The sequence below is a fragment of the Camelus dromedarius genome, chromosome 30 (genome assembly GCF_036321535.1).
Source record: "Camelus dromedarius isolate mCamDro1 chromosome 30, mCamDro1.pat, whole genome shotgun sequence".
NCBI lineage: Eukaryota > Metazoa > Chordata > Mammalia > Artiodactyla > Camelidae > Camelus > Camelus dromedarius.
The window spans coordinates 10,106,614-10,132,887 of NC_087465.1; the positions used below are offsets into that span (position 1 = coordinate 10,106,614).

At 39.7% G+C, this 26,274-nt stretch overlaps 1 protein-coding gene and 1 long non-coding RNA gene across 3 annotated transcripts in view; one reads left to right on the plus strand and one right to left on the minus strand.

Moving 5' to 3' along the window:
* Positions 1 to 9,027: 9,027 nt before the first annotated feature.
* The window catches only part of LOC135319677 (uncharacterized), a 136,133-nt gene continuing 118,886 nt past the window's right edge, over positions 9,028 to 26,274 (plus strand). Inside the window, exons 1-2 of one of the 2 annotated variants that reach the window (XR_010378479.1) lie at positions 9,028 to 9,396; positions 9,553 to 9,769. This is a non-coding gene — a long non-coding RNA (uncharacterized LOC135319677). Of the gene's footprint in view, positions 9,770 to 26,274 lie in introns of both variants that reach the window. The other variant, XR_010378478.1, reaches the window with a different exon arrangement.
* The window catches only part of CPA6 (carboxypeptidase A6), a 181,278-nt gene continuing 179,828 nt past the window's right edge, over positions 24,825 to 26,274 (minus strand). Inside the window, exon 11 of the mRNA XM_010989413.3 lies at positions 24,825 to 25,345. Coding sequence (XP_010987715.1) covers positions 25,158 to 25,345 — 188 coding nt within the window. The 3' untranslated portion in view covers positions 24,825 to 25,157. The remainder of the gene's footprint in view (positions 25,346 to 26,274) is intronic.

Consider the following 26,274-nt stretch of genomic DNA (forward strand, 5'->3'; position numbering starts at 1 on the left):
AGGAAAATAAATGTGAAAACATATAATTACAAAGCAATAGAAATGATTGCTATAATGGATATGTGAATTGAAGCAAAGAAGAGAGAGAAAAACCAGCTTTGCCTGCAAGTGGAAAAGAAATTTTCTTGTATTAGGGCTTATCACTACTCTTATCTGCATTATAAATCACAATTTCCACATTCGAGGGTAAGAGAACACCTGTGTAGGTTTTTTTTTTTTAGCTTTATTGAGGTATTATTGACATATATATAAGTTTAAGGTGTACAACATGATGATTTGATGCACATATATATTGTGAAATGATTACCGTGATAAAGTTTGTTAACACCTTCATCCTGTGTAGAATTTTAAAAATGTACCTCATTAAGCAAACAGACCTGCAATAAAAAGTGTTGATAGTATGAGGCAAGAATTGGCTCCCCATGATAACAGTTGCATAAAGTACCAAGGAAATGTTGCAATGGCTCCTATTGCGTAAACTATAACTTAATCGTATGATGGCGTGTGGAAATAGGATATAGGGGATGGTACGTTGCACCGGATATATGCATCACTTCATTCGTGCATTTGAAAAACTGTACCTTCTATAGACAAGATATTGCATAGGTACTAATGAGAAAACAAAGATTAATAAGGCATTTTCATGCTTCAAAGAGATTATAATCTAGTAAGGGAGGTAAATTTTACCTAAATGACGGCAATCCAGAGTGGTTTGTGCTAAGTGTTCTGAGAAGCATGTAACCAAAATATGAAAACGGTCAGAGAAAATACTTGGTTTGGGTAGATGGCTTCTCAGGAGAACATGGATTTGAGCTAGGTCATATGGGATAGGTAGAATTTTGTGGGTGGCTGTCACGGAGAGAGGGTGAGTGTCCCAACCGTAAGAATCCTTTGAATCATAGCACATTTGTTGAGGTGGGAAAGGAGAACTCATCTTTCAGGAGCACTCTGGCTGAGTTTGAGTATAAAGCACACGTAGCAGAGATGTGAGAGAGAATTTTCAAAAGATTAATTATCAACAAGTCATAGGTGGCCTGTGGAATCTCAGGAAAAACAATTCTATGTTTTTTGGGGCTTATAATATCACAAGAACTGGGAATTCAAAGATGAATGAAGTGAAGCCTACGCCCTCGGGTTCTCAGAGGCACAACATGTGATGCCTCGGGGATAGCATTGTGTGCTGATTACAAGAGGGGAGGGTACATGCTGTAATGAAGACACTCCAAGGATATGGGAACAATCTCCTCTCACTACGGGAGTCAGAGAAAATACAAGCGAGGAGATGCTGTCGTAACTGGGTCTTGGTGAATGAGTACAGAAAAAATAAGAACATGACATTTCTCCTGTATACAAAATCCCAGAGGCGTGCAAGAGCTGGCTTAGCTGGAGAGCAAAGTGTGGTCCTGTGTGACTCAAGGGGAAAGTATTGGGAGTTGAAGCTGAAAAGGAAGGTTGGGGTCAAAATGAGAAGCACCTCATACGTTGCAGTAAGGAATTTAGACTCAGTCTTCCTGGCCAGTGGTTTTCAGTCTTTCGGGTTGGTGGCACAGCTTCACGTACTAGAATTTGTAGCAGGACAATGGAAAGGATGAAAGGTCTGGAAACACTAAACAAGCCAGCAGCAACTACAGCACAAGTAACAGTATGGTACAATTATGGTCTCATAGTGTTTACAAAAGCATCCATCGTTACTGCACCACTCACTTGGTTGACATTCAGGATGTTTCTTTTGGAATAGAGCTGTTTACTCCTAGACAGTGCGCTCTTGAATACCTGGTGATGTTGTCACAAGTTCCATATGCACTAGATAGTTCCCTTGGCATAGACTTGATGTTGCTCTAAGGCTCTTCCCTCCTACTCAAGTGGTAGTCTATTTAACACCCCACAAGTTGCTTAGATCGGCATTCCGTTTAACAGAAATTGCTGTTAAATGTTTGAATGCCGGCAAAACCAAATTCTACCTTATTGGTCAAAAGGCAATAGGACGTTTGCAAAGCCTACAAGGTATAGGGACAAAATGCTGTGTCCATCCAGATGAAAACCCTTGCTGTAGGCAATAGAAAGTCCTGAAAGACTTTTTAACAGGTGGATCCTATAACCAAAATGCTGATATGGGCAGATTAATCAAACTGCCACAAGTGCAAAAAGGAGGAAGGAGAATCTGGGCGTTTGGAGACCACTGAAGGCAGAACTAGGATCAGAACTAGGGTTTCGATAGAAAGGGAGACTAGAGGCCACTTTATTAAGGAAACAGGGAATCTGGCAATTGGTTGGGTGGGCAGGAGTGTCATGAAGAGGAGCTAAAGATGGTCTGACATTTTATGCCTCTGTGAACAGAAGAATATTGGTGCCATTAACATAAATAGGATAATCAGGAGTAACAGCTATTTAGAATTACATGAGAAATGTGGCTCAGGGTAATTGAGTTTTAAATGGTAGTTATAAATTAGCCAGGATTAGTGATGTCTTTTAAAATATTCTTATTGTTCTAGCAAATACCTGGAGAAAGTAAATATTCCAGTACAGCAATTCAGTGTATTTTGGCCTTTTACTCTTAGAATTTCAGAAATAACTCCCTTTAAATGCAATTTTGATTTTAAAAGGTGATTTACCCACAATTCTTGTGGAACCTATTCATATAAAAACATTCCCAACCCTTATACACCTTCAGAAGGAATGTTCTGGGGCCGATACCTCTTGGGAAGCGGGAATGGCTCTAGTCACTTGCCAGCCTAGGGATTCCAGTAGATCTACTTTTCCTGAGAAACATGTCTGTAAGGTTGTTTCTGTGGCCCCTACCTTTCCACCCTAGGGTGGGATGTGTGCAGATACCAACAGTCCTGAGCACAGAAAAGGACCAGCCCCAGCAGGCAATCTTTCAGCAGGGTGGTAATTGGGTGACTCTAATTTTTGAGCCCTATTATATGACCTCTTTCACTACAAATGAGGAAGTTAAAAATAACATTCACCTATTAGTTATTTCCTTACTTTGAAAAGGCAGACGCTAAACCTCCAGAATGCCTTACCTGGGTTATCATAGTATTACCCAAACCCACAATTTAGTGGACCCAAGCACAAACTTGAGTGACTGGGTGAAAAAGGCTTTTCTCGTGATGCATAAACCAGAATCAGGAGCTCCAGATTTCCTTGGGGTGCCTGTGATGATGTCTTTGTCAGTGGTCCTCATCTTATTACCCAGTTTCCCAAGATGGCACAGGGGATCATTTCACTGGCATTCACACCACTGGATCAGTCTGCAGCACAAAACATATCAAAGCATGCATCCTTGATAGTCTGGAACCATCACCATATTCCCAGTAAGAGCTGTCAAGGGGAACCTGCAAGGTGATAGGTATTTGGAGTCTGAGGCAAAGGACCCCGACTTACAGAATAGGGAAGGTGGATGGGGGAGCGTGAATATTGAGAGGGGTGAGTTTCCTTTCTTTTTCCTGACTTATTTTTGTTTTCAACAGCATCCCCCCGCACCCTGTCATCCCCTGCTGAATCCAGAGTTCTCTAAATGAACGATCTAATTATTAAAGGCTAGTGGTTCAACACAATTTCATTTTTCCTGGCCCCAAGCTATCATGAAGGTGTTAGTGGAGTGAGAGTTATAATTGGCACATGAAACTTTAAAGTAGAAGGCAGCTTGTTGTCGCAGTTTCGCAGTAAAAAGGGCCGGTGTTTGACACTGGCAATGGCCAAAGTAAAGCCCTTACCTTGGTGATTTCTGCATTTCTTTTCCTCTGTGTGGGTAGTAGTAGCACTGAACTTCTGGGTAAATCTCATGGGGCTAATCTACCCTCCTCTTAGAGTCTCAAGATACAGATCAAGCATTCTGGTTTTAGGCACAGTAACGGGGGACAGCGCAGGTGACAAAATTATGAGGATATATTTTACCCTTTTCTCCAAATATTAGGAGACTCATCTCCTCTCTCTATTACTGTTAAATGCTTTAACAGTATTTCCGTGGCGTCTGTTTCCCACTTTCAAATGTAGGCTAAAATTAAGGAAAGCAGATTAATATTGAATAAAATGTCCAATGTTCTCTAAAGCCATTCCAAATTTTGGAATGTTTTGGCATAACATCTTTTTTTTTTTAAACTTTCCATCTAGGCTGAGCCCTGGAACCAGGGTGTGGGGTGAATGGTGCTGCTTATAGTAAAAACCTGTAGTAAATTACTGTAACCTCGGGGTGACCTCACAGGTCACTGTGCCATCAGGGGCTGAGGGATTGGATCTGCCTCCTTTGTTTAACAAGGGTCCATTTCCAGCAGGAACTCAGCCCTACCCACAGGCTATCTCAAAAATGAGATGCATATTTCAGCAACATAAATCTGATTTCAAATATTAATTAGAGCCTTTGAGTTCACTCTTTAATTTAAATAAAAAAGTTTGACTAATTTTGAGTTGAATAAAATAAGTTATTTCTTCTTTCCCTACCGCTTGGGCAGGAGGAAGTGTGTGTTTCTTGTGTAGCTCATTAGTGGGGTAACTCTGGCTTCCAACCTGCACACCAACCTGTTGCCTCTGGCTAGACAGATGTCTATTATTTTATGATATCCTCACTTCTGGGGCTTTCTAACAGCTGCTTCTGTTTGCTACTTTGCATTTTCTCAGTTTCTCTTCATGATCTCATAACCAAGTAAAATTCTATTTATTCATTTATTTTTTTTTCCAGCTCATTAATGCCATGCCTCCTGGCTGCAAAAATATGATAAAACCACTGGGGAAAAAAGTCAATAATTAATGAGAGTTTTATTCCCCCTAGCTTACAACATTGAGAAAAAAAAATCACTCAAAATCTTGAAATGTGAACTTAACCTTCAATCTTTTAGGACAGAAAACATATACTGCAGACTAGAGAAAGAATGCTTTAAAAATGAATTTAAAAAAATAAATAAATCTAGGAATTGTTAGCAGGATCATGCTGGCCAAACGTAATTGGCATGAGGAAAGATTCAAAGAGCCCAATACTGTCACTCTGAGATTCTCCAAGGTCTTCAGAGCCAGTCAGTTCAGGAACACTCTCCTTTGACAATGAAAGAACAGTCTCATTTTGTCTGTACTATTTAAATGGGCCCAGTTTTAGAGGAAAATGAAGCAGTTCTCAGAGCACAGACCTTTCTGAACTGGAAATACTTTTATTTATTTGACAAATGTATTTTTGAACATCTCCTATGTGCCATAACGCATGCCCTCATATAAAACATTTTATTTGAGCAAATATTATTGAATCACAGATATAAGAGGCCATAAACCTGTCTGGAGAGATGGGGAGCCTTCAAGGTCTGTGAAGAATATGGTCTTTTATCCCACTTGGAACTAACAAGCTAGCCTGGTACCGTTTCATGGATGCTGGGGGAGGACATGAGACTCCTAGGATGGACACACATGACTTTATTAATCAGCACAGTGACCAGCATTGAGTATGATGTCGACACCAGGTCTTCATGTGCCCCAAATCCCCGGGGGCACGCAGGTGGGCTTAGATGGAAGCTTGCACAAGCCGTGTGTCGTGTGATAGGAGAGGAGCGCTGAGCTTTAGGAATTTACCATGTTTACAGTGAGCAGCAAGCAAGATGCTGCATCAGCCCGCAAGATTGCTCTCTGCAAGCACAACCCTGAGGACTGGCCAGGGAAAAGAGTAGTCAGGGCTTCATGTTCTTGGCATCCCTGGAAGGAAAGTGTAGGATGGATGCTCAGGGCCTGAGATGGAGTAATTCTTGCAGCAGAAACTTCACTGAGATGATATTTAGGGTGGGATGAGTAGACACTTGATGAGGACAAAAAGTACTCATTCCAGTAAGGGGGAAGAGTATTTGCAAAGGCCCTGAGGCATGAAAGACAATGAGATGTTTTGGGAACAATGGAGAGTCTTGCATGATTGGGACCCTCGTGATAAGTGATAACAGCTGAAAGGTAGGCTGGCATCCTCCAGGGCTTTGCATGCCATTAAGATTATGGAGTGTGTGGCTCTGTTGTTTTATTTTAATCTGATTTCAGAGCCTTTTTAAGCACAGGAATGACATGATTGAATTTCATTATATATTATCTGGTGAAAATGTGGGGAATAGATTGGAATCAGAGATATATTACATGGGCCTTTTATCAGGTGTCCCTGAAAACACTTCATTTCTTTTATGTCCTATAAACCCCCTGCCTTGTTTTCACCCTTGTATTTAAAAAAATTTTTTTTATTGAAGTGTAGATTATTTACAATGTTAGTTTCAAGTATATAGCAAAGTGATTCAGTTATATATACTCGTATGCTTTTTCTTTTCAGATTCTTTTCCATTATATATTATTACAAGAAATTAAATATAGTTTCCTGTGCTATACAGTAGATCCTTGTTGTTTATCTATTTTATTTATAGTACTGCGTGTCTCTTAATCCCAAACCCCTAATTTATCCCTCACTGCCCTTTCCCTTCGGTAACCATCGTTTGTTTTCAATGTCCCTGAGTCTGTTTTTGGTTTGTAAATAGAATTTGTATAATTTTTTTTTTTAGATTCCACATACAAGTGATATCATATCATGTTTCTCTTTCTCTGACTTACTTTACTAAATATGATAATCTCTAGGTCCATCGATGTTGCTGCAAATGGCATTATTTTGTTCTTTTTTATGGCTGAGTAATATTCCATTGTGTACGTACATATACTACGTCTTCTTTATCCAGTCATCTGTTGATGAACATTTAGTTTGTTTCCATGTTTTCCCTTTTATTTTTCTAAGATCTTATCCTACCCTGTGTCCCATTCTCACCTTCAGTAACCTCACTTCCTCACTTTCATGCCTGGAAGCCCTCTCCCTTCAACTCACATTGAATATACTCATTTATTTGCTGATATGTAGTAAGAATATTTCTATTTAAGTTATTTAATTTTACACTATTTTTAGAGTTGCAAACATGTTATTTTCTGGGAATTTATCCATTGTTTTTTTTTGTATGTCAATATTATAGTAAGAATTTTTACTTGGCATGATATAATTTATAATCTGAAATCTAAAAGATAAATAGCAACATTCAATTTATAAAAATTTAAAAAACCACACACACACTTTCTACTTTAAATGGTATTTAATTATTCTAAAAAGATATCATATAAAGACAAGTAGAAGTATGATATTTTAAGAGATTAAAAAATAGATTCACTATATTGAACATAAGACAGTCAAGACAGAAAATGTCTTATTTTTTTAAAGTGATTTTTAAGAACTTTCCAAAGTTTGCAGTGTATTCTGGGGCAGAAATGATGGTGAGTATTTTTAAAACCCATTCTGGGAAGGTGCTTTCAGATAGTCCCTGTGTTAGTTTCCTGTTACCATTGCCACAAACCACCACAAATTTAGTGGCTTAAAACAACACACATTTATACTCTTATACAGTTGTGGAGGTCAGTAGTCTGCAATCATTTTTACTGGGCTAATGTCAAGATGTTGGCAGGACCGGTTCCTTCTGGAAGCTCTGAGGGAGGATCTGTGTTGTTACTTTTTTCCCTTCTAATGGTGTCTGTATTCTGTGGCTGGTGGCCCCTCTCTCCATCTTCAAAGTGTATCACTCTGACCTCTCCTTCTCTGACTCTAATCCTCCTTTGTCCCTCTTGTAAAAACCGTGTAATTATATTGAGCCCATCTGGGTGCTTCAGGGTATCTTCCCCAGTTCAAAAGCCTTAATTAACCTAGTCACATCTGTAAAGTTTCTTGTACCTTAAAAGGGAACATACACAGGTTCTGAGGATTAGAATGTAGACTTTTTTGAGGTGGGGAGCACATTATTCTATCTACCACAATCCCACTTTCCACTGAAAACACTGCTCTTGTCTCCTTCCTCAGCTTTACTTGATTTGCTGTTACAGCTAAGATAATGGGGTTCCCTAACATGTCATCCAGGTATCAATCTGTTTTAGAACAGATTTAGAAAAATAAGTTCTTAGGGGGTGGGTATACCGCAGTGGTAGAGCATGCATGAGGTCCTGGGTTCAATCTCGAGTACCTCCATTAAAAAAAAAAAAAAAAAGAAAAAAATTTCTTGGAGCCAGAAGCTTCTGAATGAATTCTTCTTCTCCACAGAATGGCTCATCTTTGAATATGCCAAGTGGGTTTGCTAGGTCCATCTCTTACAAAAGCAGCAGACCTTATCTCTGCCCTCCCCACAGCCCCTCATCCTTCCCGTTCAGCGCATCTGCCTTTAGACTGCTAAGTGCTGGCTATTTGCCTCCCTCAGCTGGAAGGCTGCCCTGGTCTCTGAGCCTGTTCTGCCTGTGCTTGGACAGGCTGGAAATGCTGTGGAAATGAAATCCCATCCCTCAGCAGCCCTGACTAATGCATGGAGCTAATGTATACATATCCCAGCTCCCTCATTTCTTGTAATTAGTTTTATTGAGATATAATTCACATAGAATTCTTATTAAAGTATAAAACTCAGTGGATTTTAGTAAATTCACAAAATTCGAGAACATTCCTATCCCTCTCTCAAAGAAATCCTATACCTGTTAGCAGTTACTCCCAACCCTCCCCTCCCTCTCCCCTGGCAACCACTAATCTAATTTCTGTCTCTATGAATTGGCCTTTTTTGGATATTTCATATAAATGGAATCATATAGTAACTGGTCACTCATTTCTGGATGGGTAACTTCAAGGCACATGTCCGCTGCTGGCTCTCAGATTTCGCCAGCAGGATGAGGCTGATCGCCCACAGCGGTGATGGGTAATTAATTGGCTGCTTTGCCTTTCTGATCTCACTTGCCTGCTTTCCCACCAGTGTTTCCTGGAATCGCCGCTCAGATAAAGGGTTTGTACTCGACTCCCTGCTTTAGGATCTGCTTCTGGGAGAACCCAAACTAAAATGCAAGGTATGTCTAGTTAACTAATCCATTCATCAAATAAACGCTGAATATTGACTCTGCGTTTGGCACATCGCTCAACATTGAGGACGCAGCACAATCCAGCGGGACATCTTCCCTGCTCTAACGGACGGGTGTGCGCAGGGAATAAAGGCATTAGGCAAACTAAGTGAGATGAATGTTATAAAGGAATGGGTGAGGGAAGGCCTTCCTAAGAATGAGATCTGAGGAATGGGCAGGAGTCAGCCGGGGGAGAGGGTAGAAAAGCGTTCCAGGCAAGAGTCCCAGACCAAGATAAAGGAGAGCGTGGTGATTTGGGGAGTGGAGAGAAATCCGCAGGGCTCTTGCAGAGTTGGAGGAGGACAGTAGTGCTAGATACTCGCATCTCCCTTCAAGGAAGGATTTGGTGTCCAGCTGTGGCGCATGCAGTGATCAGGGAACAGGATACAGCTGTCGGCTCCTCAGTAAGCCTCGCCTCTCCTCTCCTGCGCAGACTCGCCCAAGGTCACGCCCTTCCCGGGGTCGCTTGCCGTCGTCTGGTGGCTGGTGAGACGGGGAGACCCAGGCACAGCCAGCGGCCCGGGGTGCGGAGAACACCCTCCCGGGCAACGCTCACCCCAGAGCTCCCGGCTCCGTTGGGTCTGCATCGCCCTTCAGCTGCTTCCCCGCGCTAACCCGGCGTCTGCCCGCCTCCTTTCACAGGCGCGGATCCTTGCTCTTCACCTCGCTTCTTAAACTCGGTGCCAGAGCCAGCTCCAGGAGGACCCAGCCTCCCCCAGCAAGGAAGGAGGAAGGTTTTTCTGGTCATGTGTGATCTCCTCAGACACGGGGGAGGTAAGAGTCCCTGAGGCCTAACAGGAATGGACCCCACGTCCGGTGAGCAGGAACAACTTTGGCGTCTTCATGGAAGGATCTGAAGGTAAGTTTGCGTTTGGGAGATTCGGAAAGTCTGAGAACAACTCAGGGGGGAGTGAGGATTGGTGGTGAGCATCAGCGTTTTGGGGGTTCATTTAAATTGCATTTTACTCTTTGTACGTAGTTTTCTACATTTGTCTCAAGTGATAACATTTGTATATACCTGTATAAACTAACCACAGGTCTGCTTGGGTTTATATATTTTTTCATCCCTGGATCCCCGAGGAATGTGAGCAAAAATGAACATAATGGAAATATGTTTTCCATAGAGGATAATATTAGATTATGTATGCTGGCATTTTACATTTTATGTTCTGTCTGGGTAGCAGACTTTTAAAATAATAATTAGATACTACTCCAGTGGGTACTTTGCAAAGCACTAAAATATTAAATAACTTGTATGTTTAACTTATTAGCTGGAACAGTGGTATCTACATTCCTCTGCCCTTTCTTTCGGGTGTATCACTATGGTCTAGTCTGCCCTCAGATTACAGATACAGGAGCACTTTCCCACCCTAAGGGTCTTAGGATGCTGCAGAGGTGGGTCTTCATTGCAGATATCCTGGAGCCCGTGGGCAGTCCCTACAGGCCTGGAGCTTAGTTGCTACAAAGCCAGTGGTGTGGCTGCCTCTTGGAGCCCACTGAGATGCTGGAGTTGTTCCCCATCTGGCACGGCTCGGAGCATTCTCTTGCAGCCCCTTACATTCAACGCCTTCTGCAGTTTCCTAACGCCAGCACTTCTTGGGGACTCATCTCAAGAGGTCAACAGGGATCTCCGACCTCAAGCATGCTTTTCCTGATCCTCCCTCTAGTCATTCCCCTCAGACCTGAAAAGCATCCAGCACCCTTCCTGCCCTTGAGGGTGGGGGATGGGGTACTAACTTGAGGGCTTTAGAGGCAATTTCAGAGAAAAAGAGAAATACCCTTTAAATTCCCTGCCATAGAGCCAAATGTTTTGAATATGTGAAAATGAAAGCAATTTGACTTACTCGAAGTTCTAGAGCAACAAAACTAATGTGTGGTGATAAAAATCAGAACAACGGTTGCTTCTGGTGGTGAGGGGAGGTTAACTGGAAAGGGGCTCGAGGATCTCTTCTGGAGTGAAGGAAATGTTCTGTATCTTGATGGGGTGGGGGTACACGTTTGTCAAAACTTACTGAAATGTGTATTTGAGATCTATATGTTTTATGTACATTTAAAAAGAAAATAGGATGACAGTTCAAAAATGAAAAAAAAAATGACTATGTAAAAGTAAATCAGAAAGGATTTAGATTTCAGAATTGTTTTGTTTTAATTGTCTGACTTAACTAGGGACGGTTGTGGGAAAGGACCCACCGTCAGCATGTGGCTCCAGTAAGGGATATAAAAATTTTTTTTGGTCTATAGTTAATTATTTCTTAATAGAAATCTAGAACCTTGCATGAAACATAAGGCTCTTGGAACAGAAGTTTTCACGTTTCATTGTGGAATCTGATACACATTTCTTTAGCTTTTGTCTTCAGCTGACACTCAAGATTTCTGCCTACAGAGTGCACAGGTGACTATCCTGTTTGACTGTGTTAAGTGACCACCAATTAGTGTATGCCGTTGACAGGCGAGGGGAGGTCACTCAGACACCAATCACCACGTAACATCAGTGGTGAGAGACGGGTAGAGTGATAATTTCTAAAATTATTATGGATTAGATGACGTAGCCCTGTGGAGGATGCTGACTGATGGCCAGATCAGAACACTTGTGTATGGATGCCAGAAAAACTCAGGACACAGCATGAAATAAATGTTCAATTTGAATCAGATAAGCAACAAATAATTTTTTAGTGTAAGTAGGCATGGAGATAGTTCTATATATCACTTGCATAAGTGGGATATATACATGGGACATACCTGCAAGGACGCAATTATACTAAAAATTTACTTTTTTATCTGAAATTCAAATTTAACTGGTGTCCTATATTTTTATTTGCTAAATCTGGCAACTCTATGCTTGGGGTATGCTGAAAGGGCAGAGTTTTTTGTTTATTTGTTTTTTACTTGGCAAAAAATCAGAGGCACAGATTATCTGAGCCTGCGGTTCTCAAAATTTAGCTTGCATCAAAATCACCTGCAGTCCTTGTTAAGCCAGACAACTGAGCCCAAATTTCTGATACAGCAAGTCTGGGGTGAGGCCCTGAAAATGTTCGTTTTTAACACTCCCAAGCGTTGCTGGTGGTGATTTCAGGCATCACATCTGAGAACTAATGATGGAAGGCAATGTGTTACAGCTGTACGTGCCAGGACTGCTAGAAATGCTTCATTAATGCATCCTGTCCCTTGCCATTCTGCCCAGCACACTAAACTCTGCATCATTAATGAGGGACAACAATCAGACATATCGTGTATTGTCATGTAATAGCAATAAGCCTTTTATTTTATATGGTTGCCTATGTTTCCAGACTTGATGGCCACTCTGTATGTAAGTTATTTGCCTCTGTAGTGAATGGATTGCCTTTTAATGAGTGTGATGTTAAAATTCTGTATTAAAATTAGAATAAATTAAAAATTTGATAAACCCATAGAACAGTAATACCTGAGAAGCCTGGTTAAATTATATGCCAAATAAATATTTAACAAGGTTAGACACCAGAAATTATTTAGATTTTATTAAATACCATCACAATTTGCCTAGTGAAGTAGATACACATAGCCTCTGCACAACTGAGGATTTTTGGAGGACCCAGGATGGAATTTCCACATCATGACTTTTTTCTTGGAGGAAAATAAGAGGGATTTGCTTGTGTGTTTTGTGGAGCCTGAACATATTGAAATGTTTTAACGTAACCTTAAAGCTGACATTTTACATTTCTGCCATCAGGATGATTGGGGTTTGTTTCTGTTTCTTTTTACTTTTCTGTTTATTGACCTATTAAAATTGATGTGGATTTCCTCTTTTGAGGGAGAGAAATACATAGAGGAAAAAAGTGGAAGAAGGATACCAGTATATTTTGTTAGGTGTCCAAGTCCTTTGGCCACTTTTTGGAAATTGTTGATCTACCACAAATGCACATAAAATGTAGAGATAAGTATATAAATATAAAAATATTAGAGATATGCACTGAAGTGTATATGAGTGAAATATATCTAAGATCTGCTTCAAAATACTGCAGTAAGAAATTCAGAGGAGGAACGGTGAAATGTTTGGCAAAGTAAAATGGTGATAATTGCTGAGACTGGGTGATGGGAGTGTGAAGTTTATCATATTATACCACCTTTGTGTGTTTAGAAATTTCTATAAGTTAAAAGAACTCAATGACTTGTCTTATAGTCTCAGCTTTGCCACTAATTAGTCAAGAAAACAGACTCAAATCTTAAAAATACAGTGTCTCACTTTTTACAAATGACCATACTGCAAATAATCAGCAAGTAATTACTGAGCTAGGCTTACTGTGCAGGTAGCATTCTGAGGTTACTCTCTAAATTCCCAAGGATGTTGTCAGTTTACCAGAATGAACAATTTACGTTATTAAACTAAAACCCCTTTTTAAGTATTATCACAGAATTCATTGTTGAACTTCTTAGAGTACAAATGCTTGGAGCACTTGGTAAATAAAAGTTCCCGAAGACTTTTTTTTCATGTCTAAAAATAGTTATTTGGGTTAGGTGTCTGCTGAGAGAGCAGTTACTCAGACTCCCACGTGAGATTAGGACAGGGCAAAAAAGTAGTATGTTACAAATCCTGGCTCCTTTTGTGTTTCGGAGGTAAAAGCAAAACGGCCTTTAAGGTTTTAATCATACTGTCTGTATCTACTACACGGTAATATAATTTAACTCCCCAAAAGGCAGGTAAACACAGAAGGACACACGTAAAGGTTAAGAATATGCAAGCTTGTGTGTCTCTTGCTGTGTATGCTCGAGCATGAATGATGTGGAAAATCTGGAACACAGTCCAGGCATGGCTGTGTGGCACACTGCCAGACCAGGGGAAAGGATGTTCCTCTTTTTGTGGACCAGAAGCCATGGCATGGTTCAGGACCAGAAATGGCCTGTGGCCGGAAGGTCTGGGGGCAGGAGTGTGTGACCGCGTGCCTGGCCATCAGTGGAGTGGTTTACTGCATGTGTTTCACTGACACTGAAGAGCAGGAACCATGAGACATTGTAAATCAGGAGAGGTCGCTTTGCAGCCATTGGAGCAGGGTAGGCACAGGTGCCGTGTGATAAATGTCCTTACCCTCCTGAATCACTAGAAATTCCTTCCTGTGGTTATTAAGCAATTATTCCCTGCCAGAAGGTGCATTCTGTGCAAAGAGGATTAAAATCCTTTCATCATGTGGTGTGTTTGAGTTAACTGTATCCCTTCTGTTCTGCACCGAATGTGGGTGTGTCCCCGCCCCCTGCAAATTCATATGTTGAAGCCCTAACCCCTAGTGTAGATGTATGTGGAGATGGGGCCTCTGAGGAAGCAATTAAGGTTAAATAAAGCCATAAAGGTATAGCCCTGATCCAGTAGGATTTGTGTCTTTATGAGAAGTGACCTCAGAGAGTTCGCTCTGTCTGTCTCCCTCGCTCCATGCCATGCACCAAAGAAAGGCAAGGTAGCTGCCTGCAAGCCAGGAGGAGAGGCCTGACCAGAAGCTGAATCAGCTGGAACCTTGGTCTTGGACTCTTAGCCTCCAGATCTGAGAGAAAAACGTGTTTGTTATTTAAGCCACCCAGTCTCTGGCATTTTGTTATGGTTGCTGGGACTGACTGATAACCCCCCAAAAGGCAGTTAGATGAGAGCGCTTCCTTGTGGGGCCCACCAGAGGGGTCGGAGTGGAGAGACCTATCTGGAAAGGCAGGTCAGAGTTGGGTGCTTCCACTGGGGATGGGATGGTGGTAGTGGGATTTCCCGAGCAGTCAGAGGCATTAGAGGATGCTGGCTAGTCTAGCTGCCAGGAGAGATGGCACTGGTGATCAATTTATGCCTTCCTTATGATTTCCCTCCTGAATCACCTTGGCAGGAGGCCGTAGCAATCAGAGTCGTTGCTCAGTAAACCTTTGGGTAAAGCATGAGTTCCTTTGGGACGTGGATTTGCGCTGGCACGTTGCTTATTTGTCATACAGGCAGAATGGTAAATGTATCCGGTAACTATTTCAATCTTGTTAGTGTAAGCTTTTAAGAATAAAATCTTTATTACTCTGGAGTACTGAGTAGAGATATTTTCTCCCATCAAAGCCTATATTTAAATGATTTCTTCTTCCTTTTAGATGAGATATGTATTGAAATATTTTTCTTCTAAGTTGACTTACTTTGTCAACAGTGTGCTATAGAAAAAAATTTCCTGTAGTTAAACAAGGTGTCCAGTAGCTTGATTGTGATAAAAGTGGATGAAGATGGACCCTTAATGATCATGTACCCATCTTCAATGAAGATCTCTGTAAGCTCTGATTAGGTTAAAAGCCCCCACCTGCCACCTCCATCCAAGCCCAGTAAAATCTGCCTGCATCTCCTACCTTATGTTCTTACATTTTAGTAAAATTTAGAAAAGGTTGCTCAGTATGAATGTGAGGGTCAGGCCCTTTGCTGATATTTTTCATATGTTACCTACTTTAATCCTCACTGTAGACCCGCAGTACAGGCCTTGGCATCCGTATTTTACAGATAAAAACTAAAGGAGGACTTCTCTGGAGATTTAAAGACCTAGGCTTGCTGATCACAATCTTCTTTCTCTTGTAAATATAAAGCCAAACATAGTTCTTGTCTCATGTGTCCTCTCTTGACGAGAGAAATTACATTTGGAATTTTGAAAACACCTTTCTTCCATGGTCTACTCATGTATTTTCATTAATATTTTGGAAACAAAACCTTACTCTGAAGTAAAAGCCACTGATTAAAATCCACAAGTAACATTATGCAGCAAATAATGCCTGGGCTCTGGAATATCAGAGTAAATATGGAAAACTGAGCCATTATTCTCATATGCAACCCAAAAAGAGTTTTAATGAAACATTTTGTGTGGCACCAGAAATTGGCACTGGCTGACTGATTAAACAGGAAAGGAGTTTATTATGTAAATATTTGTGGGAGAACCAGTCCAAAGCGAAATCTGGGGACGATGTCCAACTGCAGGCAGTTGAGCAGACCTGCTGAGTTTAACCACAGCCTCTACCACATCAGCACTTCTGCTGCCCCCGCCCCGCCACTGCTGTTTCTGCAGCATGAATTTGGCTGCCATTTTTGCCACCCCATGGATTCTGTGTGGAGCCTCCTTTCTCAAGTTGCTCACTTCTTTTTCTTTAAAAAAAAAAAATTCCTACACTAATTAAGAAAAAAATCTTGTTATGATTATATGAGATCTACCCTCTTAACAAATTAAGTATACATTCCAGCATTGCTAACTCTAGGCACAATGCTGTAAACAGATCCCTGGAGCTTCTATAACTGAAACTTATTACTGTTGAATAGCAGCTCTCACTTCTGAACCTATTCTCATTAGGGGAGCCTGAGTCATGCTTGTATGCTGCAAACGATATTACTGCTGGGTTCTATCTTGGGAAGACAGGATTCTTAAGAATTCATATTCCCTAGGCAAGGCAGGGCATTCTAAGGTGTGAGCCACACAAATTATAATAAATATCCAGTGAGACTTCAATGTTTATAAAACTAGGATCCAAATGGTTTATTCTCAAATAATGATATAGTCAAAAGAATATGGCCCACTAATTTCAAAGCCTTTGTTGAATACCACAAAAGCCATATATAATTTTCGGCGATAATTCTTTAAGTTCCTTCTTTACTCCTGTCCATCATCCTACAAACTGCAGCTGCCCGAGCCTCCTGGCCTCAAAGTCCCTGGGAAATTCCCATTCCTGCCTAAGGAGCCCCCTGCTCCCCTTCTGCCTTCTCATCTTTCCTCTCAGTTCCCCATTACAAAAGCTCAAGACCGCAAGAACAGGTCTACTAAGAAAGGACCGACCTTGGAGGGAGGCAGAGGAAAGAGATTAAGACAGGCAAAAGTAGAGTTCTCTGTAGCCCTTAAAAGAAGGGGAATGGTAGGGAAAGAGGGTGGTGCACTAAAAATTTGTATCCAGTCATAAGGAAACACTTACTAGTGATACTTACACACTTGGATTAATGTACTGGTCTTAATAAAATATGCAGATTGCTGTAAGATCTGTGTTTGAAATGTTGATTGTGATTCAAAGTCTTCTTTATAAAAGCAGCTTAGCTAAAGATGATAAATAAAAAGGAACAGACTCCCAAGTATTTTAAAGGAAATAGAAAGGCTAGTGTCCCCATTTATGAGTCTAAAAATTAGATTTCAAGCTCCCAGTACAGAATTACTTCTTTAGTAGTAACTCAGAGTTACAATTATCATAAATAATTGATTCTTGGACACCCCTAGGGAGCTCAGGACTACCTCTTCAGGATCCTCATGTATCTCCCATGATCGTTGGTGACAGGTGCAGTGACACTTCAAATATTCATTCTTTTGTGAGATTCTGTTGACCCTGTCCCAGAGCCTTTAGAATGTCTGTTCATGTTTGGTGCTCTACCAAATGAAAACCTTAGACAATATTCCTGACCAATATTGCTTGAGATAGACAGCTGGATATTAATACATTCAGTAACAGTTTCTGCTGAGCAGATATCAGATAGCCTCCCTTAGAATATTGAATACAGCTTTAAATTACTGAAGAATTCTACCTAGGATGGCAGGGACCTGCGCTTCTTGCCAGAAGTACAGCTATAATAGAAATTCAATAACTGAACCCAACACCAGTCACTCGGTGGTTGTGAGTTATTTCCTCCAGAGCATGTACCCGAAACTGCTGGTCACTTTCGTGGTAGGGTTGGGTATTCCTGCGACCTTTTAAACTTCTTCCCAATCAGGGAAGCATTTACTCTTAAGTCAGTTTAAAACTTAGAACACATTATTTCAGTGTTTTGTGGGAAGCTATCCTCTTAGTTGAACTCATAACTAAATTATAAGGTGGATAGCATTCCAGAGTCTATAATGTCTTGAGTTATTTGATGTGCTTCTCTCCCCAAGCCTGGGCTGGTGGAATAAGGCGGATGCACTGGGGCAGAAACTCCCACAGGAGAAAGAGGAAGTGGTCCTAGAAGTCCTAACTGCAGAAACACAGTGTGGGGATCGGCAGCACATTGGAAATGAAGAATTAAGAGTCTGCTTTAGAAGAACTTCAAGTTGCCTTTATTTTCATGTGCACTGTTCAGGCGTCTTAGCAGTTCTCAGTGCCATTTGCTTTGTGAAGTATATTAGGTATTCAGTGTGGCTGTTTCCAGGTTTATTATGCAATATTCTGATTCTGATTCATAAAAATATTCCATTAAATGCAATCGCTCATGTAATTACTTTGCTTAATCTACAGCATACTTTAATTAACTTTGCATAGAATTCTGATTTAATCAATTAGACTTGATCTAGTATAACTTAGCTGTAAATACTTTCCATGGTGCCGCAGCCCCAAATCATTATCGGGAGCTAAGGTAATATATGACCCTACCTAAAACAAACAAATTTCCTAAGTTAAGAAAAGCAAATCATAATTTAAACTATAATGTTTGTATTTTAAAAAATAAACTATAATGAGCGGATCATTCTATTTTCATTAGTGGTCTATTAAAAACAATGTCATTGGGAGTGCCAGAACTTAAAAAGTAGATTTTATTTGCATCTATTCCCAAAGCCTTGAGAACAAAAGAGTAAACTCAAGCAAGAGTCACCACATTTTGGCTTAGTAAACAGACTCATGAACAGCAATGTCTCATGATACTTGTTCACTGTTCTGGGTTGAGTTTTGTCTTCCCACAAAAAGATACATTGAAGTTCCAATTCCCCCAGGACCTCAGGATGTGACCTTATTTGGAAATAGGGTCATTGCAGATGTAATTATTTAAGCTGAGATCTTACAGGAGTAGGGTGGGCTCCCAATCTGATACGGCTGGTGGCCTTAGAAGAAGACCGCTGTATGATGACACAGACACACAGAGGGCTATGAGAGAGGAAGGCTGAGTTTGAAGTTAAGCAGCTGCAAACCAAGGAGCACTACAGATTGCTGGCAACCAACCAGCAGCTAGGAAGAGGCAAGGAAGGATTCTCCTGCAGGTTTCAGAGGGAGCACTGCCCTGCTGACACCTTGATTTTGGACTTCTAGCATCTTAGAACTGTGGGAAAACAAATTGCTCTTTTAAGCAACCCAATTTGTGATGCTTTGTTACGGCAGACCTTGGAAACAAAAACACTCCCTAAAACTAAGCTGAGAGCTACAACTCAGCATAACCAGAATCTGTAAAATTACTATTAATAAAAGTGGGGGATGGGGGATTGTATCTTGCTAAACTATTTTTAATTTATTTTTATTTCTTTCTACTTTTTTAAAACATCTTTTTATTGAGTAATAGTCATTTTACAATGTTGTGTCAAATTCTAGTGTAGAGCACAATTTTTCAGTTATACATGAACATACATATATTCATTGTCACATTTTTTTTTTTCGCTGTGAGCTACCACAAGATCTTGTATATATTTCCCTGTGCTATACAGTATAGTCTTGTTTATCTATTCTACATTTTGAAATCCCAGTCTGTCCCTTCCCATCCCCTGCCCCCTTGGCAATCACAAGCCTGTATTCTATGTCCATGAGTCTGTTTCCGTTTCGTATTTGTTTTGTTTTGTTTTTTTTAGATTCCACATATGAGTGATCTCATCTGGTATTTTTCTTTCTCTTTCTGGCTTACTTCACTTAGAATGACATTCTCCAGGAACATCCATGTTGTGCAAATGGCGTTATGTTGTTGGTTTTTATGGCTGAGTAGTATTCCATTGTATAAATATACCATCTCTTTATCCAGTCGTCTGTTGATGGACATTTAGGCTGTTTCCATGTCTTGGCTATTGTAAATAGTGCTGCTATGAACATTGGGATGCAGGTGTCATTTTGAAGTAGGGTTCCTTCTGGATATATGCCCAGGAGCGGGATTCCTGGGTCATATGGTAAGTCTATTCCTAGTCTTTTTTTTTTTTTTTTTTTTTTGGTTTCACTTTGTTTTATTTATTTATTTATTATTCATTTTTTTAATTGAAGTAAAATTCACATAACATAAAAATAACCTTTCAAAAGAGTACAATTAGTGGCATTTAGTACATTTTCAAAGTTCTACAACCACCACCTCTACCTGGTTCCAAAACATTTTCAACACTGTCAAGGGAGACTCCATACCCACGATGCAGGCATTCCCTATTTCTTCCCTTCTCCAGCCCCTGGACCTAATCTGCTTTCTGTCTCTATGGATTTAACTATTCTGGATATTTCATACAAATGGAAGCATATAATTACATGACCTTTTGTGTCTGGCTCCTTTCACTTAGCATTTTGAAGTTCTTCAGGATGTAGCATGTATCAGTACTTCATTTCTTTTTATGGCTGAATAATATTTTGTATTATGGATATACCATGTTTGTTTGTCTTTTCATCCACTGATGGAAATTTTGGTTGTTTCCACCTTTTGGTTATTGTGAATAATGCCACTATGAACATTGGTGTACAAGTATCTGTTTGAATACCTGTTTTCAATTATCTTAGGTATGTACCTAGGAATTTCAGATCACATGGTAGTTGTATGTTTAACTTTTTGAGGAGTCACAAATATTCCTAGTCTTTTGAGGAGTCTCCATACCGTTTTCCACAGTGGCTGCACCAAACTGCATTCCCACCAGCAGTGTAGGAGGGTTCCCTTTTCTCCACAGCCTCTCCAGCATTTGTCATTTGTGGACTTTTGAATGATGGCCATTCTGACTGGTGTGAGGTGATACCTCATTGTAGTTCTGATAATTAGTGATATTGAGCATTTTTTCATGTGCCTATTGATCATTTGTATGTCTTCCTTGGAGCATTGCTTGTTTAGGTCTTCTGCCCATTTTTGGATTGGGTTGGTTGTTTTTTTTTTCTTTTTAAGTCGTATGAGCTGCTTATATATTCTGGAGATCAAGCCTTTGTCGGTTTCATTTGCAAAAATTTTCTCCCATTCTGTAGGTTGTCATTTTGTTTTGCTTATGGTTTCCTTTGCTGTGCAAAAACTTGTAAGTTTAATTAGGTCCTATTTGGGTTTTTTGCTTTTATTTCTATTGCTTGGGTAGACTGTCATAGGAGAACATTTTTGAGATGTATGTCAGATAATGTTTTGCCTATATTTTCTTCTAGGAGGTTTATTATATCTTATGTTTAAGTCTTTGATCCATTTTGAGTTTTTTTTTTGTGTGTGTATGGTGTAAGGGAGTGTTCTAGCTTCATTGATTTATATGCTGCTGTCCAGTTTTCCCAGCACCATTTGCTGAAGAGACTGTCTTTATTCCACTGTATATTCTTGCCTCCTTTGTTGAAGATTAGTTGACCAAAGCTAAACTATTTTTTAAAATGTAGGTGCCGTTTTTAGTTTGAAGTTTACTTCTACATTCCTAAGCAAGTATAGATTGATAAATTTAACATGTTTTGTTTCCAGCACCCCCTCCTCATACACAGCGCCTAGTAGAGTGCCTTGAACATAAATCATGCATCAGTACATCTTGTAGCTTAATTTAAAAAGATTAAAAATGAAAATAGCCTATAAATATTAAAATACCCACTTATAGAACTTGAGCTGTAAAATATATATAGTGCTACCGAAATGTGAGAATAATCATTGAAAAGAACTTACATGAGGTTTTTTAAGGTAAAATTCTATCTTGAATCTGTATGTAGATAATAAACTATATACTAGTTAGTTTGTAGACTATTCAGATTCTATATTTTTCTGTTGCCCTCATTTTGACTTTGAAAAAATTACTCTCAGCATCTGCATTATGTGAAGGGCAAGGAAAAGTAAAATAATACAAATTTAAGTTCTTGGTATTAACTTGCTAACAGATCTTATTGCATAGGGTATAGAATAGGTAGAAATTTAAAATACAATAAAAAAATGAATTTCAGGTATTATCTGTAAATTCTTTTTTTTCCCCCCTGAATATTCAAGAGTTGACTACTGTTTGGTTGTTACAGGAGTGATGTTTGGAAAGGCATCCATAGACACTAGCAAAGAATCTGGACACAGACAGCTCCCAGAGCAGGGGATACACTGTGCACTCCCAGTCAAAGGGGAAAGTTTCCTTACGGGTCCGTGAAAGTTGCCAGATGACCGTGGTTGGTTGTGTGAGTCTTTGACAGGTTCTGTGAGAAGCAGCCCCTTCCCATTTTGGGGAGTCTTCATAAATCTCCGGCTCTCCTGGTTGTTTCTGGACACTTTTGGCTTTCACCTGTTCTGTGGGTAGAAATAACTAGTATAAGGCAACCCTCTCAGCCCCAGGTCATCTCTGAGCATTTACTGCCAGATGGGATGCACTGAAGTCCCAGGTGTGGTGTTCCTCAGCAGGACTGAGCCTCAAGCCTTCCTGAGACCATTCCTGCAAACATGTAACTGGGACTACAACAAGATAGAAAGATAATTTAGATTTGTAAAACATAGACAAAACTACTATTTCCTGACTACTATATTCTAGGTTCTAGGCTAGGCATTCCACGTACAATCTCATTTAATATTTCTTTTAAATTTAATTTTGATTATTTTTATTGAAACAATGTACATTTGATAAACATCAAAAAGACTGGATGGTGAGCAGTTGGGAGTGTTTTAAAAAACCAATCTTCCTTTTAAAAGGAATATACTCTATGACATTTTTTATCATTAAAAAAAGTCAAATAATATGATAAAGCTTACATTAAAAACAGCAGTCCTCTGCTCCATCCTGCCTTACTCTCAGTTCCCTCCCATTAGCCTAATAATTCTTAATCATTAAAATTAATTCTTCTAGTACTTTATTTCTAAAAAACATTCGGATACTGATTTTTTTGATTTTTTTTCCCTCCAGTTTTAAATGTTGTCTATTGACTTATTATGGCAGATGAGGAGTTAACCCTTTATACCCCCTCCTCTCACATACATTTACTTCTTTCTATCCTTTTACATTTATATCACAGTTATTGGTTAAGTCAGTAATTAGGGCTAACATTTTAACTATATAAATATTATTTATAGCTAAGTCATAAATAAAGTAGGCTGTGATTTTATTTCTTCTCTTGAATAACTCATTGTCTTCACCAGGGTTAACAATTGCTTTTTTTTTTTTTGTTTGCTTGGTTTCTGTACTTTTATTATTAAATTAAAAAACTGAAGTATAGTTGATTCACAATGTTGAGTTAGTTTCAGGTGTACAGCAAAGTGATCCTATTCAATTACACATACACACACATACATAATCTTTTTCAGATTCCTTTCCATTATAGGTTAAGACAAGATACTGAATGTAGTTCCCTGTGCTGTATAGTAGGTCTTTGTCGTTTATCTCTTACAGATAGTAATGTGTATATGTTAATCCCAAACTCCGAATTTCTCTCTTCCCAACCTCCTTCCCCTTTAGTAACCATAATTTGTTTTCTATGTCTGTGAGCCTATTTCTGGTTTGTAAATCAGTTTATTCATACCACATATAAGTGATACCATCTTACATTTGTCTTTCCTAAATTTTTTGATAGAAGTAGAAGTCTGCACATGTTTAAGTGTTCTGTTCATATTTATCTTGGAGAATTTCATCTGAAGCCTTCAGTTCTCTTCCTCCTATTCCAAGGTAGTTGTTCTCTAAGCCTGGCATTTGCTCTTACTGGGATTTTTCCTTTCACCATTATCTTGATTCCCTCCCCCCCCTCCCCAATTCCTTTCTCCTATGTTGGATTTCCTATTTTCTGGGCTCCTACATCATTCTCTTAGTTTACTCCCTCATTTTGGTAAAGCATATCCTTCAGAAGTTTCCTGAGAAAGATACGTATCTAGGACCTCAGTTGTACAAAAATGTCCATATTCTACCCTCACATTTCATTGATTGTTTTGCTGGGTATAGATTTTTTAGGACAGAAATTTCCCTCAGAATTCTGAAGGCATTTCTCCATCTTCAAGCTTCAGTGGTGCTGTTGAGAAGTTTCATTCTACTCTAGTCCTCATTCCTTTATCTGTGACTATTTGTTTTTTGTTTTTTTTCTCTCTCTGGGAGTTTTTAGGCTCATCTCTTTATCCTGGTGTTCATGATGTGTTTTGGTCAGATAAATCTGCTAAGAGGATTTGCAGTTGCTTCTACCAAATACTTGGAGACTATAATTTAACCAATCTGGGATTTATCAGAAGTAAAACTCTTGGCTAGAGGTTTATCAGACCAGTCAGGTAGTAGGAATTTGGGCTGCAAAATTGGGTGAGGGCTGACTTGTGTTTCCAAATTCTCAGTAGCAATTGCTCCCCTCTCTACTCTTGCCAAGATTTTAAATAGTCTATTTTCGGTGTGGTCCACTGGAAGTGGCATGGTGTTTGCTTGTAGTTTGTCCTTACACTGAAGGATTAGCAGGAGGAGAATCTGCTAGTAGACTCCCCACCTTGGAGTAGCGCTGGGTTTTGTTCTCTGCTCCCATTCCCCGAAGTGCTGTGAAAACCAGAGTCTGCACTCAGCTGCTCTGACACACTCTCTCAGGGTAACAGTGCACCTCTTACCTTTCTAGGACCCTGCCTTCACTTCATGTCCGGTCTGAGATTTCCTTACTTTTTTTATCTGATGTTTCAAAGATAAATTTTAAAAAATTGTGTTTTGTCCAGAAGTTTTACTTATTTCCAGCAGTCCCGACACTTATCCTGTCATATTCCTGGACGTGGGAGACTGTATCACCTTTTTAAGCCTCAATTTCCTCATTTGAAAAATGGGGATGATAATAGAATTTGAGGAATTGGTGAGATTATTAGTAAGTATAAATCTCTTAACACTCTGTGGAATCTCAATGTTTACTCTTTTTTTTTTTAAGTGGTATTTTCAGAGTCTGAACCTAAGTGCTCTTTCTTGCTACATTTTTATAGGTCCTTGGTGCGCTAATGCCAGGGGATGATGTGAGTAACTCGAGGTCTTATTAAGTTGTATATTTATTAAGAAATATCATTCTTTCCATTTCAAAAATCTGCGTTTCAGATGAGAACCAAGTCATTTAACATTAGTAGTCTAGATCTTAATTGAGAACGTGAGATTTATTGACATGGAATCCTCAATTTGTACATTTCTTGAGACAAAAGGGTTTGAAAATATCCCCTCCCCCCTTAAATAACGCTAAAGGGAGAGAAAGTGGATACCTTTTCTTACAACAGACTAGGTTATACTCTAATTTCTTTTTTACCGCCATTTTTTTTTTTTATTGCCATAGAGTGGGATTGCATGAGAGGGTCCTTTTAAAGTCCACAGATAAGTTCACTCTAAGCGGTCAACCCTCTCTTTAAAAACAATTTCCACCCACTGGCAAGCAGCTCTTGGGCAGAATCCGCTCCCTCTGGCAGTTAACCTGACCCTTGGGCCGTCTCAGGGACACTTCTTCAGTAGATGCATTGTGATGTTCTTCACAGCCAGCATGGTCTCTGTGCAGGTGGGTTTGATAAGCATCTCTGGGAGTAAAAATCCAAAATGCCCGGTGTCACGTAGTTCAAAAGCAAATGTGTAGGGTATTCCATTTTTGTAGGCCCAATCCATTGAGCTACCAGAGCTCACATCTAAAAGTTAAAAAAAAAAAACAAACAAAAAAAGTCAGCTTCATTAAAGAGTCTGCATAATTTTCAAAATGTATATATAGTACTTGCTTACGAAGCTATACTAAATCTTTCCAATTAAATACCCTTTCAACAAGAACGATTTAACCATAGTTCCTCAGCGTCAGGCTCATGGAACTTATAAATCATACCTGCTATCATCATAAATCACACCAGCCACTATCAGTCTGGTTCTTGCCTCTGCCATCTCTGAAAACTTTGTTCTCTGTTCTGAAAACTAGTCTAAGTATTAATGCTTTATCAGCCCAAGGACCTCAATTTCTCAGCCTCAACTCCGTTATCATTTATCTGCACCCGCACTTTATTCACCACACTGTGGACTTTTATCACTCAGTTCTCTTTCCAAGGTCTAGAATATTGAAGATCTGTTCCCAGAAAACCTTATTTCTTCTACTTCCCCTATTTTTTTCACCCCTGATGAATTTGCTCTTTGCCTTTACTTAGTTTCCAGACTCCCCCTGAGGCTTCTTAGAATTTCACTGAACTCTACAGGCTATGGTCAATTACTCCACTGAATTTCTCACCAGATCTTTTCTAATCCTTTCCTGCTTTTGTTTTGCTAATTCTCAATCCCTAGTCTAGTTTCTGTTTTCTCCCTTGCGAGGGAGATGGAGAAAGTCTTTGCTGTAAATTCATACTAGTCTCTGAAGTCCTTCTCCGTTACCAGTGGTGCTCCAGGGTCCTTTTTTCTAGATCTTCACTTACAGAACCTCTCTTATTCTCTCCTGGTCCTGCCCCTCACTTTGCCACTGTCTCCAGTCTCATGATGGGTAATTAGCCCATCATCTCCTCTGCTTACATCACAGTTCTGACTTTTGTCCTTCCAGCTCAGGAAGAAATGCTGCTGGTCGTCTACACGTGACATTGTTTGA